The sequence below is a fragment of the Chroicocephalus ridibundus genome, chromosome Z, assembly GCF_963924245.1.
Source record: "Chroicocephalus ridibundus chromosome Z, bChrRid1.1, whole genome shotgun sequence".
Taxonomy (NCBI): domain Eukaryota; kingdom Metazoa; phylum Chordata; class Aves; order Charadriiformes; family Laridae; genus Chroicocephalus; species Chroicocephalus ridibundus.
In genome coordinates this window covers 58,948,347-58,965,641 of record NC_086316.1, presented here as the reverse complement: position 1 = coordinate 58,965,641, position 17,295 = coordinate 58,948,347, and the positions used below count along the sequence as shown (strand labels likewise).

Genomic DNA, 17,295 nt, shown 5'->3' with positions numbered 1-17,295 from the left:
CTCCACATCCTCCTACGCTGAGATGCAGTCCAATAATTTGGTCTTGCTTGACAAAACAGATTTGATCATATGGGCACACACATCTCACATACATGCACGGCATTTTTGTGCAAGGCAATGACTGCTATGCTGTCCTATGCTCAAAAGGCCTGAAGTCAGGATAACTGTGAATAGCATCATTTTTGCTACTACTCCAAATTCCCTTACGCAGCTCCTGTACTCCTTGCATGGGAGAGTGAGACAAACATGATTAAATGGTTGAAGCACAGACATTTGGCATAACAATGATTAGAAAAATAGATAACTAGGTGATGATTTTAATGAGAGATTATTAAAATAATCTGCCAGCTTCTTGCCTTACAACTGTGTCTCTGCGTTTACATCAGCCCCTTTCCCGCTGACATGCACCACCCCCATCCATGCAGGCACACATACCCTCCCTCCCTTTCCACACACACAGAGCCACTCTTTATTTTGCAGCCACCCAAATTTGCATACGGGCTTGTCTGAGCGCCACCATCTGGGCTGCTCTTTCTGAGCTCAGCGCTGGACCACAGGCAAGTGATGCCAGGCTGTGGCACAGCAGCTCCTGCTGGCAGAGCTCAGTTACCCGTTGTCTTTTTCTGCCTTGATGTGCTTTGCAGGAGCCCGTGTTTGCACGTTGTTCTTGGGGCTTTCCCCAAACTTGAAAATACTCACCTTTCCATTTGAGTTTCAGTCTCTAAATGTTACTGTCTAGTGCAACTGGCTATATTCTCCTACCAACCCCACAACTCGCTTACCCATGGCGTCGAAACATCTCTACAGGCTTCGTTTCATTTTCAGTCACATAAGTTGGCTCTATCAGAAATTATTTTCAAGATTGTTTTTCTTACAACAGTTAATATACTCTTTTAAAGAAATTGCCTTGTGTGTATTTGGCATCACAGTATGTATCAATAACTTTTGGGAAGTGAAAACAGTTAATTATTTCTCACCTATGCCCAACAGGACAAGATCTTCATTTTCTTTAGATGGAACAGCAGAGTCTTGGGAAGCCTAGAAACAGAAAACTTGAGCTATATCTTTGAAGACAAATAGTTGCATTTGTGCTTAGTAGCACACTGTGCTATAGGTTTTCAGAATTCAGTTCAAACACTGTCAAACAGCAGTCACTTCATTTTAGCCATTTGAATAAATGCAACAGATGTGGCATGCCACTTCCAGACTCTAAAGATAAGCACATGAACCCTGTGGACTCAAACTCTAAGCATAATGGAACAAGAGACCAAACCATATCTTACTTTCCATGCAAACTCCAGTTTTCAGCCTGCTTTTCTCTTATAAAGTTTAACTGTAGCCTAACTAGTCAATATACAGTGTTTTGGACAAAAGAGCAATACAGTTCTCAGATGCCTCCCTCTCTAATGTCTGAGCTGTTCACACCTGTAGAAATATCATAGGTCAGTTCATTCTTTATAGAGTCAACTACGGCCTTTCCACTAGAACAAAACAAGAGACAGTCAGTATGGTACTAGAACCTTTTCCCTCCAGCAAGACTCATGAGCTGCAACACTCTGCCCCAATGTAAGTTTTCAACATAAAACTCCAAAATGCAGGCATACTGCAGAGATATAATTTTGAGATTACATGGATGTCCTGGTTTGAGGTAAAACAGAGCCAACTTTCTGTTCAGTAATTTTACTTCTTAGCTAGGCCTCTTCTAACTCTCTGAAATTAACAGCATATTGTATCTAAAGTGGTTCGTTCAGAGTAGTAAGACAGTTTGTGACAAGGAATGGCATGCAGAGAAGCTCTTGATTATACTTCTTGCTATAACATCCAAGGCCAGCTAATTTTGTTATTTGCCCCATTGGAGGGTCAGAAATGGAAAAGCGTAGAGGGGTCCCATCTGCAGGGAGGAGTGGACAGGACAGGTGACACAAAACTGATCAACGGGGTATTCCATCCGATCTGCATCATGCTCAGTATAAGAGCTGAGGGGTCAAAGGGTCAACCCTCTTCCTTCAGTGGCTGACGTTTGAGTAGGACCCTGTTTGTTCATCTGCCTTTGATCCCGATCAGTGTGTTCCTGACTCCAACTCTGGAACCCGGTTCCCACCCATCGCTGAGCCCAGCCTGGGACTTCCCCAGTGCCTGCCGGTGAGGTCATCCTGGGAGCTGAATACGGTTTTGTATATACTGTATCTATTTCATTATTTACCTTTTTATTTTATTATTAATATTTCATTAAAGTAGTTTAGTTTCTTCTAAACTCATAAATCTCTATCTCTCCTCCTCATCTGCATGTACAAGAGGCCGGGGGGGGCGGGGGCATCTGTCACTGGCCATTGGCCAATTTTGCCAAAACCACGACAACAGATGACAATAGCAACATGTGAATCCCAAACAATTAAAAATTGAAAATAATAATAATAATGAAGAGGTCATCACTTTTATAATAATGACCTAACAAAAGCAGCAGTCCAACAACATTCCACCAAATTAAATTAAGAAGATATCACCCTTATTAGATTTGCCAGGTTTTACCAGATTTTGTTTCTCTCAACCTAAATCATTATTTTAGCTTCACACCCAGCTGAGCTAATAATCAAGCTCCTGCTTTAAAAGGTGATTAAAAAAACACCGAGACAAAGATTTTCTGTTTTTTCTGAACAGATACATATAAATAAAAAGCAGAATATAATATTAGAGATCAAATACTACTGACTAACCATAATGGGACTTCTCGCAATTATAGGTCCCCAAAAAAAAATGTCAGATACCCCCATGTCGAAGACAGTGGGAACTGCCATCTTTTTAACACAAAGCATTTTTCCCAGTTAAGGACTTGCAGTTACCCACAAGGTCTCTCTTGGAGACTAACTCCTCAGATGTAATGAATCATGCTGCCTCAAGGATGAAGCTTTTGTGAAACAGGTTGTGCTCCCCTCAGACTGGCAGACAAGCTGCAAGCTCCCTGAAGGCACTAAGGTTCACCATAAACACAAAAGCTTTCTGGTCCAAAAGCAGAGCTTGCTTCTCCAACCCAGCCTTCCAGCCCACAACCCTGTAACAGGTTCCTTCAAATAATAATCATTTATACAAGTGACTATTCCCACAGGATAGGAACAGGCAGGAAACGTCATCTGGCAGGCATTAGTAACTTTATTTATTTGTTAGCACCGGGAGGTGCTCATACAGCCAAGCAGAGGTTGCTGCTTCCCAACCTAAACAAAGCTTAGCTAATAGGAGAATAAGGAAAATAAGGAGAAATCTATACCTTCGTATCATCCTGGGACAATTCGTCAGATGATGAGTCCATGGGCCCTGTAAAAGCAAAGATTCCTATTCAGTTTGGGTCTGCGGCTTTGTCTTCTGTGGATGGTGTCTCTGCTTTCTCAAACAGGAGTGCAGGAGGCCTTTTAAGCACGAGGAAAAGGTAAACAGGCAGGCGAGCTAGGACAACAGACATGGGCAGCCCACACATCTCCCCACGGCAGCATTCCCACCTGCAGCGTGTGAGCCGGATGCAAAACAAGTGGTATGTCATTGTCACAGTTATGTTTAGTCTAGGCATGAACGGCACTTCATCAGCCACCTGCTGATTAACTCTCACATGCTCAGGAACAACAGTTCTAGCGTCAAGCCTCACAACAACTCTGCAGAGCAGCTGGGCTCTGTTCTTCTTTTGCAGAGGTTTCATTCGGTTTCTGAAATTACACCTTGCATTTTCACCCCAAAAAGTAAAAAAATAATTTCATTTCTGTCACTCTTTTTTTTTTTTTTTTTTTTAATGATTTTTTCCCAGGGCTGTGGGGACGGACACTGCACATGCAAAGGACTTCGCAAGTTTTGCCCAAACACAGCCCCAAGGACTATTGTGAAACAGCAAAGAGGATTAACCTGGCTAAAGTAATGCAAATGAACACCAGCATTACCTAGGCTTCCAGGAACATTATTATTTAGTAAATATATTTTAAATAATAATAACTATATAGCCAGAGTTATGATGGTAAATATGTTTCATTTCACATTGAATATTTCAACTCAAGGTTCACATCTGTTCTCAGGTACACAAATTCCTCTCCCTTCTCCAGCTCCAGCAAATACTTAAACTAAGTATGACTCAGAAGGTGGTTTGGGGGACTGCTTTGAGAAATGTGCGCCTTTGGGACTTCTGTCCTCTTTTGGCATTGCACAAAGTCTATACTCAAGTTTTAGAAAAAAAAAAAAGCTGTATATCTTTGGAAAAACAATTCAAAGACAGCTGCCTATTACCTAAATCACACATTCTTCGGCAACAACGACACTACCTAACCGTCAGGTATCTGTGAGATGAAGTTCTGGGATGCAATTATGGGCCCACTGCAATCAGTGCACCTGTTGTCCCTATGGATGCTGGTAGGAGTCAGGACTGGGTTCACGCTGATCAGAATCTCTATCATTAATTTTTAACTAATCCACCTTCTTTAATCAACCTTCTGCATCAGCCACATATATACCTCCCCTTGCATTCTAACGGAGTGCAATCACAGAGCACAAAATCATTCATGCTGTCAAACAAAGCACCTCAGGCATCACCTTTCAGCTAGAAGGAATAGACTATTTCTTCTGTAACTTTAACTGCAGAAACTTACTTTAAAAGCTTCAGTGGGAGATGTTTTTTTACAGCATTCCCATGCAATCGGCATTATTATCAGTTTCACAGTTCACAAAAATAAAAAGCTGTTTGCTCTATGCCTGATATTCTATAGAAGCACATGGCTTATGCTCCAGATAACAGCATTCAGTCAACCCGTGGGCGTGGAATTTCAAGGTCAGAAAACAAAAAAAGCAGAAACTGCTGAATTAGACAAAGAACCATCTATTTCACCTTTTGTTCTGCATGCTCCCTGGATAACGTATCACTCCATGTATGTGAATTTAATTAAGTTGCTATGGGAGATTCACTGCTAAGCTAGTCGCATCACCTTACGCTGACCCACCACTTTCGTAGGATTGCATTTCACAAGAAGCAATGTACTGCTGTAGCAACCTCTACTCGGTAATAGCTCAGGGCTTCTGATAACATTGTGTTTTAAAGGTCCTGTTGATCTTGACTTTAGGCGCACCCAGAAGTGAGTAGTTATTACTTCTTGGAATGGCAGCAGTTTTAAAATCAGAGGGGGATCCTTTCATGACACAATGCACTAAATTAATGTCCTGATCTTAGCAGCCACTTTACAAAGCAGTTCACTGAATGCAAGTGACAATGTTAGTAATAAGTACTCTGACAATATTTCATATAACTCCTGCTTCCAGCAGCAATTTTAACTCAATCTTGAAAAAAGTTCTTTTGTTCTCCTGAACGCTGACAAATGGAGAGAGGTAAGGCAGGCTGCTAGACACCTAGCAATTCACAAACCTCGTGTGGTAAATTGCCTCTTACAACAACAGATGCATAGTTCGCAACTGCTTATCATTTCTCTGCAAATTTACCTTCTAGTGGCCGAACACTTGTTGCCTGAACGCTGATGGAGAAGTCAGGTATAAAACTCCCTTTCCAGCACTAACAACGGCAGCCTACATGTTTAAACGTGAGCTACACCATGACTGTGTCCCCATTTTATCCCTTCACTTGAAGTTACTAGCTGATGCCACCTAGAACTGCAGTCCCCTGCCTTTCCCTCGGTCTGGTCCTGATCCTGTCGGCAGTTTATGCTGGTGCTCGCGTTTCTGCTGCCCTCAGTAGGGCTGTCTCCAGCACAGCCACTCAGCAAGGCCGAGCCTCTCGCAGAGCTCACAGTTTTCAGCTTGTGGCTTCATCCAAATGAACAGCAACAGCCACATAAGCAAACGGCCAACTGATGGAAACTCTTAATTCCTAACAATCCCACATAAACACCCAAAGTGTCTTACTTCTCATGCTGAAGAATGACTTTTTTTTTTTTTTTTTTGTGATTTTTCTTTTCAGGTCTAAGAGATGCTTGCTCTGGGCGACACAGGGATGTATTCTGGTAATGAAAGAGCATCCTCATCAGCAAGCACAGTCCCCACAATCCTTGCAGAGGTAAAACACTCACCAAAATATTGAAGGTCTAATTGAAATACATGGGAATTTTGCCACATTAAGAAGTCCGGGCTGGATCCCAAAACTATTCATACAGAAGTTACTCTGCTCCTATCTTTATTAAACTTACTTGGCTTTACTGGAATCTGCAGGCTGCAGCATTCATTCGGTTAGACGCTGCCCTCTCTTGGAACCTTCTGACATTTTGCTGGCTCTTACAATAAAATTAGTTAAGGCTTTTCCAGTCACTATAAATGCCATAATATTTCGTTAACAAGTTCAGTCTGACATTAGTGCTCTGCAGTGAGTATCACGATTTACACAACTCTTGTAGTCTATGACAGGCATATTCCACTGTTGTCTATTTACAGGTCTCTAATGTCATACGAAACATGCAATCTTCCTGAATAAATAAACAGTGTACGAATCTGTGCCAACTTTCCGGAGCTTTTAAAGACTGCAACATTATGGAATAAAAAACTGTACCTTCTACAGAGCTTGTTGTACTGCAGGGCATTTTTGGACCTTCCATTGTCTCAACTTTTTTGAAGTTTGAATTAATAGTCTAAAAAAAAAAAAAATCAAAATGACAGTAATTATATTTGATACCCATGACATTTATCTGAAAACTCATAAACGATATAAAAGACTAGCAAACAAATATGTTATAGGCAACACTAAGATGACTGATAGAGATTACACACAGTATTCTAACCAGTTACCCTCCAGAGGAAACGGACAGTTTATCGGTTTCTCTCTTGAGGAATTGCTATTTTCAACTATAGAGAGAAATCACCTCCTGCTTACAATACACAAGGGATCTAAAGGATCAGATTAACATTTGTACTTCATTGTTTATAATCTCCTTCTCTATGAGAAAATCAGCACAGCAGCTTTGCACAACAGCTCTGTTCAGAAGTCTAGTTAACCTTGAAAGCATCCCTATAAAGCAAGCAATTTTGACGGACAGGCAATACAAAGAGCCTAAACCAGGGCTAAACACTGACTACATGGTAAACCCAGCCTGGAAGGCAGGAGCATCCATGTCCCAGGCCAGGCAAACCCCTCGCTTGGATACACACACTGACTATATCACTCCTGCTCAAAAGGAAGAGGGGGCAAAGATCCAGTCCCTCATTTTAGCAATTACCTTCAAAGACTGTAAGAAAGGGTGGGGAGGAGAGAATGTCTACTTTCTGCATAATTTCATCTGCAACTCTGCTTGCTTCTAGGCTTTCCCTATAGCTAAGATTGCCTGTGTATTTGACATCTAATGGAACAGCAAGTGAAGAAAAGGCATGGTAACCTGAATACCAAAGATAAAGTAAGGGATGACTCTGGGCTGAATATCACAAGCAAATTGATTTGAAAGCACATGGCTGTCAAGCTAGCTACATCCTACGCCTCGGTGGGGCTAGTTGCATTCTTTTCTGCTCATCTGTTGGTGTGCGAGACACTTTCCTACTCCTACACCTACCAGGTAGAAATAAGCCAACTCCTCCTTGGAAAATTACTGAATCTGTCCACCACCAGGCAACAAAATTATTTAAATTATCATAAATTATCTTAATCACTTTGGATGATTATTGTGATTTGGCCTTTCTCTTCTAGTTGGAACTAGATCATCTTTGGATCATCTTTGGATGATCTAGTTGGAACTAGATGATTTTTAAGGTCCCTTCCAACCCAAACCATTCTATAATTCTATGATTCTTTTATTAGCCTGAAGCTATTTCACATGTGCCCATTAGTCATAGAATCATAGGATGGTTTGGGTTGGAAGGGACCTTAAAGATCATCTTTAAGGCCATGGAGAGGAACACCTCCCACTAGACCAGGCTGCTCAAAGCCCCATCCAGCCTGGCCTTGAACACTTCCAGGGATGGGGCATCCACAGCTTCCCTGGGCAACCTGTTCCAGTGCCTCACCACCCTCACAGTAAAGAATTTCTTCCTAGTATCTAATCTAAATCTCCCCTCTTTCAGCTTGAAACCGTTACCCCTTGTCCTACTGCTAACACTCCTTGATAAAGAATCCCTCCCCACCTTTCCTGCAGGCCCCCTTTAGGTACTAGAAGGCCACTATGAGGTCTCCCCAGAGCCTTCTCTTCTCCAGGCTGAACAACCCCAACCCTCTCAGCCTGTCTTCATAGGAGAGGTGCTCCAGCCCTCTGAGCATCTTCGTGGTCCTCCTCTGGATTTCTTTTCCTCTTGCAGAGGACTTCTTCCCTGCACTGGCTGTGCTGCCTCCAGCAACCGAGACAGCCAAACGGATCACCTCCACGCACTGCTTAGGGCTCTGCCGGAGGTGCACAATGAACCACACAGCCTCACTGATGGGTGCTGTCACCACCACAGGAATTTTTGCCCTAAGGAGGTTGCAGAGTTCAACCAATTCCACAGTCTCCCTCATCTTCTTGAAAAATCTCTCCTCTGCGTTGCCTAGCACAGCCACAAAATCTGTGGGTTTACACTTCTTGAACTGTAGAGCCCCTGAAGTTTTCCAGTGACGGCATGGCACCCGTATGGGTAACTGTAGCTTACTGACAGCTTATTTCTTTTAACTTTTCCATTACTCTTTTATACTTAAAAGGAATAGTAAAGGGACTAAAAGTTCCCACAGACCAGGGAGGGAAGAACATATTTTGAGAAAGACTGGGATTTTCTTGCATGACTAAGTGCAAAAATAGTTTGTGCTGCTCCCAGTCATCCATTTAACACACACAAATCCAATGCTGCATGCCACCATATGAGACAAGCTCCTTCTCTTTAGTCCATGTCTTCCTGACCCAAGCCTAAAATAGCAATGTGGTCATTTATGCAGTCTCAAGATACAATAAAGTAGATGTACAGTATTAGTCTGTTTTAGATGAGATGAATATTGCAGTACAGCAACAAATTCTACCTCTATCCTAAAAAGACTATGTATCTTGAAATCTCTAATGCCCACCTTATGCTTTGGATCCAATTAAGGGCTGCAAGTCCTCGTTTGCAACAGAAAGAAAATTAATTTTACCTTACCTTTTGGACATAATACATAGTCTAAAAATGACAGTTTGATCATTCCCCCATATACACTTCAGGATGATAACTGGTACAGAGGAAATGAAGTAAACCATGTGACCTTCCCAATTATTCTGGCTTATTTCTGCTTTATTAAAAGCAGCGCAACACTGATGCTGGGCATGGGGGGAACAGGGTCACCACAACAGAGGATCCGGACTGCTGCAACTAGAGGAATGAGCAAAAGGGAAACCCACAAGTGAAAGGCAGTAAGTTTTTTCCTGAAAATACCAAGTGCAGAAATTGCAACCTTTGTCTCTGGGAGCCATGCAAACATCTAACATACCACACTTCCTTTTTCCATTTCAAAGACTGAAAGAACAAGGATTTGATGAGTGCAAGAAAAAGCCAATGTTATAAATAACAATAAATTCTTCATGACAGTCTTGGTTTTGCTATTGGGTTTACCGTAGTTTCCATGGAAAAGCCACACAAAAATTGTAGGTATTCTGCAAACTACAAACACAGAATAACTTCTTTGTATTGGAAGAAATCAAAATCTTGGCAGTGTAGTTACACAAGATTATACATAAGGACTATAAAATACATCAACCTTAAGTTTTTGTGTGAAACATAACACATAGATCACATTCTAAATTAAAAAAAAAAACATGCAAAATGCAATAAAGACAATTCAAGGAAAATCAGCGCACAAGTAAGAAGACTTGAAGTTAAGCATGGAAAATAAAAGCTTAATTTTAAGACCAGAAAAAGAGAATAGACTGTTTTTAGTGTGGTTTTAGTTCACTAGTTTTATATATTCATGCAGTATCAATCCAAGAGCGTTAAGTGAGCACCTGCATTGCTATTAAAGAACTTGTGCTTTCAAGTGTTCTGCTCCTTACTTTACTGAATTGAGAGATGCCCTGGAGAATATCACAGCAGTGCTCCAGACACTTTCCGGTAAAGTATGACCCACTACATCATAACTAAACCTGATAGCAAACATCCATACTCTGTATTTCTCCTGTAAATAATAGACTGGGGTTGGCTCTTCATACAAGCTCACTGGCATTACACTACTAGACAAAAGAATGGAACTAGATTAAATATTTCAAATTGCCAACATGAGTACAATGGGAATGCAATTTAAAGACATAGAGATTTCAGGGAAAGATATCCACTGTAGAGACCACAATGATTCAAAACCGCTTTGGGACGTAAAGAAGGCTTTCATAAAGTTCTCAACATCTCTTATCCTCCAGCTTCACCAAGCTCAGGATCGGTGCAGCCCTAAAAGCAAGAAATCAGGCAACGGAAGAAGGAGACCTGCATGGCTGAGCAAGGAGCTTCTGAAAAAACTCAAGTGGAAGAAGGAAGTTTACAGCATGTGGAAGAAGGGACTGACCACTTGGGAAGATTACAAGAATGCCGTCAGAGTATGCAGGGATGAAACAAGGAAAGCCAAGGCCTCCTTGGAATTAAACCTGGCACAGGGTGTCAAGGTCAACAGGAAGGGTTTCTTCAAATATATCAGAGGCAAAAGGAAAACTAGAGGAAATGTAGGCCCACTGTTGAATGAGACAGGAGCCATGGTGACAGAGGATGTGGAGAAGGCAGAGTTACTGAATGCTGCCTTTGCTTCGATGTTACTGCTCAGGCCAGCCCCCAAAAGCCCCAGACTTTGGAGGTAGCAGGGAAAGTCTAGACAAAGGAAGGCTTCCCTTGGTTGAGGTAGATCAAGTTAGAGATCAATTAAGTAAACTGGATATCCACAAGACCATGGGTCCCGATGGGATGCACCCAAGAGTGCTGAAGGAGCTGGCAGAAGTCATTGCTGGGCTGCTCTCCATCATCTTTGAAGGGTCTTGGAGAACAGGTGAGGTGCCTGCGGACTGGAGGAAAGCCAACGTCACTCCAGTCTTCAAAAAGGGCAAGAAGGAAGACTCAGGAAACTACAGGCCAGTCAGCCTCACCTCCATCCCTGGAAAGATGATGGAACAGCTCGCTCTGGGCATCATCTCAAGGCATGTGGAGGAAAAGAAAGCTATCAGAAGCATTCAACATGGATTCACCAAGGGGAAATCATGTCTGATTAATCTGATCACCTTCTATGATGGAATGACTGGATGGATAGGTGAGGGGAGGGCGGTGGATGTTGTCTACCTTGACTTCAGCAAGGCATTCAACACGGTCTCCCACAGCATCCTCATAGGGAAGCTTAGAAGTGAGGGTTAGATAAATGGACAGTGGGGTGGACAGAAAACTGGTTGAAAGACAGAGCTCAGAGGGTCGTGATTAGGGGCAGAGTCTAGTTGGAGGTCAGTGACAAGTAGTGTTCCCCAGGGGTCAGTACTGGGTCCAGTCCTGTTCAATATATCCATCAATGACCTGGATGAAGGGATGGAGTGCACCCTCAGCAAGTTTGCTGATGACACAAAGCTGGGAGGGGTGGCTGACACACCGGAAGGCTGTGCCGCCACACAGAGAGACCTGGACAGGTTGAATATTTGGGCAGAGAGGAACCTTATGAAATTCAACAAGGGCAAGTGTAGGGTGCTGCACCTGGGGAGGAATAACCCTATGCACCAGTACAGGTTGGGGGCTGACCTGCTGGAGAGCAGCTCTGCGGAAAGAGACCTGGGAGTCCTGGTGAACAACAGCAAGACCATGAGCCAGCAACATCTCCTTGTGGCCAAGGCGGCCAATAGCATCCGGGGGGTGCATCAAGAAGAGTGTGTCCAGCAGGTCGAGGGAGGTCATCCTCCCCCTCTACTCTGCCTTGGTGGGGCCACACCTGGAGTACTGTGTCCAGTTCTGGGCTCCCTGGTTCAAGGAGGACAGGGAACTGCTGGAGAGGGTGCAGCAAAGGGCTACCAAGATGATTAGGGGACTGGAACACCTCTCTTATGAAGAAAGGCTGAAGGATTTGGGTCTCTTCAGTCTGGAAAAAAGATGACTGAGGGGGGACCTTATCAATGCTTATAAATACTTAAAGGGTGGGTGTCAGGAGGATGGGGCCAGGCTCTTTCCAGTGGTGCTCAGCTACAGGACAAGAGGTAATGGGCACAAACTTGAACATAGGAAGTTCCATCTAAACATGAGGAGGAACTTCTTTACTTTGAGGGTGGCAGAGCACTGGAACAGGCTGCCCAGAGAGGTGGTGGAGTCTCCATCTCTGGAGAAATTCAAAACTCGCCTGGACGCGTTCCTGTGCAACTTGCTCTAGGTGACCCTGCTCTGGCAGGGAGTTGGACTAGATGATCTCCAGAGGTCCCTTCCAACCCCCATCATTCTGTGATTCACACATACAGTGTGCTACACTTACACAGAGTAGAAGCTCACAACAGTAATCCTGCAATTATGCTGGCCATTAGTGACACGGGTATCTTAGGCTAAAAGGCTACTCAACAAAAACAAATCCAGCCTGAAGAGTCTGTAGCTGCACATTATTGAAGAAAATCTGTGATGATGCCCTGAGCTAGACAGATACCCACCTGGTAAAGAAGAGGTCTGTTCCAGAAGTATTTTCTGAAGAGCTTAATGTCCGATTCCAGCAAGTGCTGCGTGGTATGGCTAAATGTCAGCGTCAGAGCTCCTGATGAACGAACAAATTGCATGCAAACACCCTCACCAATCTCCGCTCTTGAAATGTCAAGCGATGGACTGCCCTGCAAACTGGAACGACATGCTCTTTAAATCAAAGCAGATGCTCTGCACCCAGGTAAAATGAAAACAGAGCCACAGCGAGCATCCTGCTCGCCTTCAGCACGGCCTGTTGGGATCCCAATGCACCCACTGCAAAAACCAGAGGCAGAAAATCTGAAACATCCACTGAAAACACAGCTGGGCAAACAAATACTTACCAATGGCTCTGCTCAGGTCTCAGAACCACACAGCTACTTCTAGTCATCAGCAGGGAAAAAAAACAATGTCAGGTCTAGGTGGTTACTCACTAGTTAAATAAGCCAGAGAGAGCAAGCCATGACAATACCTATTTCTCCATATTGCTGTAAATTAGCAATTGTACCTTTTCCAGTTAATGTTGCAATATACACAACTGGCAGCTAGCAGGTTTGTTACCGCACGACAGTGAAAAACAGAAAGTATCTCAAGGGAATAGAGCATTGTTTGGACGTTACAAACAAGTGAGACATCAATAACAAAATGTACTGTTCCAGTGTTGTAAGTATTATTTTTTTTTCAAACTGAAGTCCAGATAAGTCTCACATAAAGTACATGCTGCATGAAGCCAGAAGCAAAAGAGCCACATACTAAAACAAAAATGCAACCCAATTCTTGCAAATACCTATTTACAAAGAAAAACCAACAGTAAGAAGAGGCACCTGATGCTGAACACTTGGTACCCCAAGACACACACACATACACACCATGCAGCTCCTCAGGTGCATGCCAGAAAGCATTTGCACTTTAAATTATTCATCAGTGTGACAGGTCTCTGGCAAAACAGTCATAGTTGCAGCTCTGGCTTTGCTGCTAACTCTCCCTTATTCATTCAAACCTGACCTTTACAGAGGTCACAAAGTCTGCTGAGGTTTTGTGAAAGTCAGGTCCTGTGCTTCTGTTTACATCTAAACATTTCTCTCTCTATAACGGATGACTTTACTTGTTGGTAACGTGTCAGGATTCAGCTGCGATAGTGCTGGGAGAGGCCTGATGGTGCATCTGGTCCTCTGTCACTTAATTGACTTGCAAATGTAATGAAGGACACAAATCATAAACTTCCTTTAATTGTAAATGCAAGTTTACCACTTAAAGAGGTAATAACGGCAAAAAGAGTAACAGAAACCAAAACACAAAGTAGGCAACTCTTTTGAGAAAAACAACAGTATTCCCCATACCCCTTAAATGATAGGAGTTTTTCAGAGGAAGCTGCAAACTGTTATACTCACTTTGTGAATACGTCAACAAGTTCGGAATGCCCATTTTGTAAAGCCAAATCTAATGGTGTTGCTCCATCCTCATTAGGTAATGCTAATGCTGATGACCCTCCAGGCTGGGCTGCTAAGAGCTGGGAAAGCTTAACCAAGCCCAATTTCATCACAATGTGGAGAAGAGTTTCTTTATGTTTAGGCTCTGGAAAAAACCAGCAAACAAACAAAAAAAACCCCACATTAGTAACAAACTCCAGCATTTCATTTGCTAGGAAGCATCAAAAGGAACTAGTTATCATCTGCAGAAATATCAAAGCTCAGGTTCAGACCTACGAAAGCTTTTTGGCAAAATCTCTCTTTCACTGAAATCAACAGTTAGGCACTTAATTGCATCTGTGCAGCAACTAGGATACCCAAACGCCATCTAATTTCAGCAAAGAAAACAGTCTGAATTAGATAATCTCAGTATTTGTCTCTTTATTTGTATATAGTATAGCATAGAGATGCCCCAACGTACTGCAGAAGATAGGTAAGAGGCAATTTTCCAGCTGCTTTGCGTTGCCTCAGCAACACAAAACATCTGGCAGCATGGCCGAGTATCTAAATTGGGAAAAAAAAAAAAAAATAGAAGGTGTGATTTTTCAAGGCAGGCTGCTTGTCAGCAAGGTAAGAGATCCTAAGCAGCACAGCAAGCCATAAGCTAACACACAAGTGGGTAAAATACACAGGATAATTCTTGTGTCTCTCTTTTCAGAAAGGTGGTCTCACCTGCCAATACTTCCTCTCCACTTTTTAGCATAAAATCATCAAGCTCAATGGAATGAGGCTTAAAATAAAAGAGTACACAATGATGATGTAGTCACTAGATACAGATTCTCCACTCAAGCTCTTCCCTGGCCTTTATTCAAAGGAGGGTTCATCTGTCTATATACATTCTCAAACACAAAACCTCTAAAATTTAAAGGCAATAAACAAAATTAAGCTCAAGTACCACTCAACCTGTTCCTTACGCTGGTATTTTGGTATGAAGTTAAATATAAGGGTACTTTCACAAGGGTCAAGTATTTAAGGGCAGTTACTCTACAACTCTCAAAGCATCTGGTTGAAATTTATTAGGTTTATGTGATTTATGAAATTCCATTGAAATTCATCATCCTGATTCAACAGACTTTTTCTTCCCTATTACCCAACCAGTTCAGAATATGTTACTGAAAATTATATGCTCCAGTGGCAAAGGAAAGGTGATGCTCCTGAAACGTAGGTAGGTATGTGCACACATTTGTATAAACAATACAGTTAAAATAAACAGCAAATTGAAGAAAAATTTCCTCTCTGCATTAGTATTTACAAGATAAAACTGATGGAAAGCAATCCCCCAGCAAAGAGAGCAGTTATGTAGCCAAAAAGCTAATAAACGTTTTTTTTTCAGAAACACTTGTGCATTGAGCAAAGGTAACATGTAGTTACATTCAAATACAGTGGCTCATGGCTGACTCCTATTCAGTTGAAGTACTCCCTCTGAAAGCGTGGGGAATATTTATTTTATAGAATCATCAAAAAAAAAAAACCAGCAAACAAAACAAACCCCACACCTTGAAGAGTCCTCAAGAGGTCTCTAATCCATTCATTGCCTTAAGGCAGGATCAGTTCAACCTAAATCACTCCTGATGATGTTTGTATGTTTGTCTCAACTGTTCTAGAAACCTTCCAACGATGAGAGGTTTTCGTAACCTCCGCAGGCAATCTACACACGGGATAATTTTACCCTCACAGTTACAAAGATTTGAAATGCCTACCCTAGCTCACCCTTCCTCAGTAGAAGCCTGTTGCTTCTTGTTCCATCCAATTCGGGCATGAAAAACACCTCACTCCTTTCCTTTCGCAGCTTCCTTTTACATAATTGAAGGCTGCAGTCATGTCTCAGATGAGTACGTCCTCTCCGGACATCTTAATAGGAGAGTTGCCTTCTGCAAGGCTGGACCTTTTGGAATGTCCTCTCAGAGCCGGGGGCCAAAATCATTAGCCTCCTTTGAACATGTTGGTTCTGAAGTGTTACATATGTAAAAAAAAAAAAAAAAACAAAGCAAACAAACAAAAAAAAACCCCTGTATCTCCTCATCTCATAAAGCCAGAATGGCAAGGAACCTAAGGAACTTGCTCCACCACTCCACAGGGAAAATTACTGTGGAATCTCCACTGGTGATCAGTTTATGCTCTAAATATTTGTTGGTACCCATCCAGACTTTTTACCTTTCTGTTTCAAGTGGATTCAAACCTTTCAGACAGAGTCAAATCCCAGAAAACCAGGTCATGCTTCCTTCAATAAATGAAATAAACTCGAGACATCAGAGTAAAAGGCAGCTTCAGGACACAGACTCTAGCACTGTAACGTCTGTACTTCACTGCAGCTCTAACAGAAGCAGACACATTAACAGGATGCAGGGGGGATTCTTTAAACCAGAATATCACTAAACCTATAAACAATATGTACCTAAGTATTTCTAGAACACACATATAAATAGTCAAATGTCATTATTTAAAAAAAAAAATAAAAAATCTTTTCAAACTTCCCTCTTACTTATGGCTAGCCAACACATTATCTAGTGCATTAGCCTGTCCATGAAACACCAATTTTCTCCCCAGGCTTTGGGCAATAAAATTGTTTCTTGGTCTCCTCATTTCAGATTCTAGACAAAAATGAGGCTGGCTGGACACAGGATCTGCTGCAGGATCCTAGGGCACAGAGGAAAGTAGTGAACTATGGGGGTTTTTTTCATCAAAGGTCTGCAAAATCTGGACTTTGGTAAGGCCTTTGACACCGTCCCCCACAGCATTCTCCTGGAGAAGCTGGTGAATCATTGCATAGACAAGTGTACTATTCACTGGGTTAAAAACTGGCTGGATGGCTGTGCCCAGAGAGTTGTGATTAATGGGGTGAAATCCTCTTGGTGACCGGTCACCAGTGATGTCCCTCAGGGCTCAGTTTTGGGGCCAGTTTTGTTTAATATCTTTATCAATGGTCTGGATGAGGGGATTGAGTGCACCCTCAGTAAATTTGCAGATTACACCAAGCTAGGTGGGAGTGTTGATCTGCTTGATGGTGGGAAGGCTCTACAGAGGGACCCGGACAGGCTAGATCGATGGGCCAAGGCCAGCGGTATGAGGTTTAATAAGGCCAAGTGCCGGGTCCTGCATTTCGGTCACAACAACCCCAAGCAACGCTGCAGGCTTGGGGAAGAGTGGCTGGAAAGCTGCCCGGCAGAAAAGGACCTGGGGGTGCTGGTGGACGGCCAGCTTAACATGAGGCAGCAGTGTGCCCAGGTGGCCAAGAAGGCCAGCAGCATTCTGGCTTGTCTCAGGAATAGCG

At 42.6% G+C, this 17,295-nt stretch overlaps 1 protein-coding gene across 2 annotated transcripts in view; it reads right to left on the bottom strand.

Annotated features, from left to right (window-relative positions):
• The window catches only part of ARHGEF28 (Rho guanine nucleotide exchange factor 28), a 130,700-nt gene that overhangs the window by 75,171 nt on the left and 38,234 nt on the right, over window positions 1-17,295 (bottom strand). Inside the window, exons 5-9 of one of the 2 annotated variants that reach the window (XM_063320101.1) lie at window positions 13,947-14,130; window positions 12,531-12,711; window positions 6,518-6,596; window positions 3,263-3,309; window positions 978-1,038 (exon numbers count right to left, since the gene is read on the bottom strand). In XM_063320101.1, the coding sequence (XP_063176171.1) occupies window positions 978-1,038; window positions 3,263-3,309; window positions 6,518-6,596; window positions 12,531-12,711; window positions 13,947-14,130 (552 nt within the window). Of the gene's footprint in view, window positions 1-977; window positions 1,039-3,262; window positions 3,310-6,517; window positions 6,597-12,530; window positions 12,712-13,946; window positions 14,131-17,295 lie in introns of those variants that run through there. The other variant, XM_063320099.1, reaches the window with a different exon arrangement.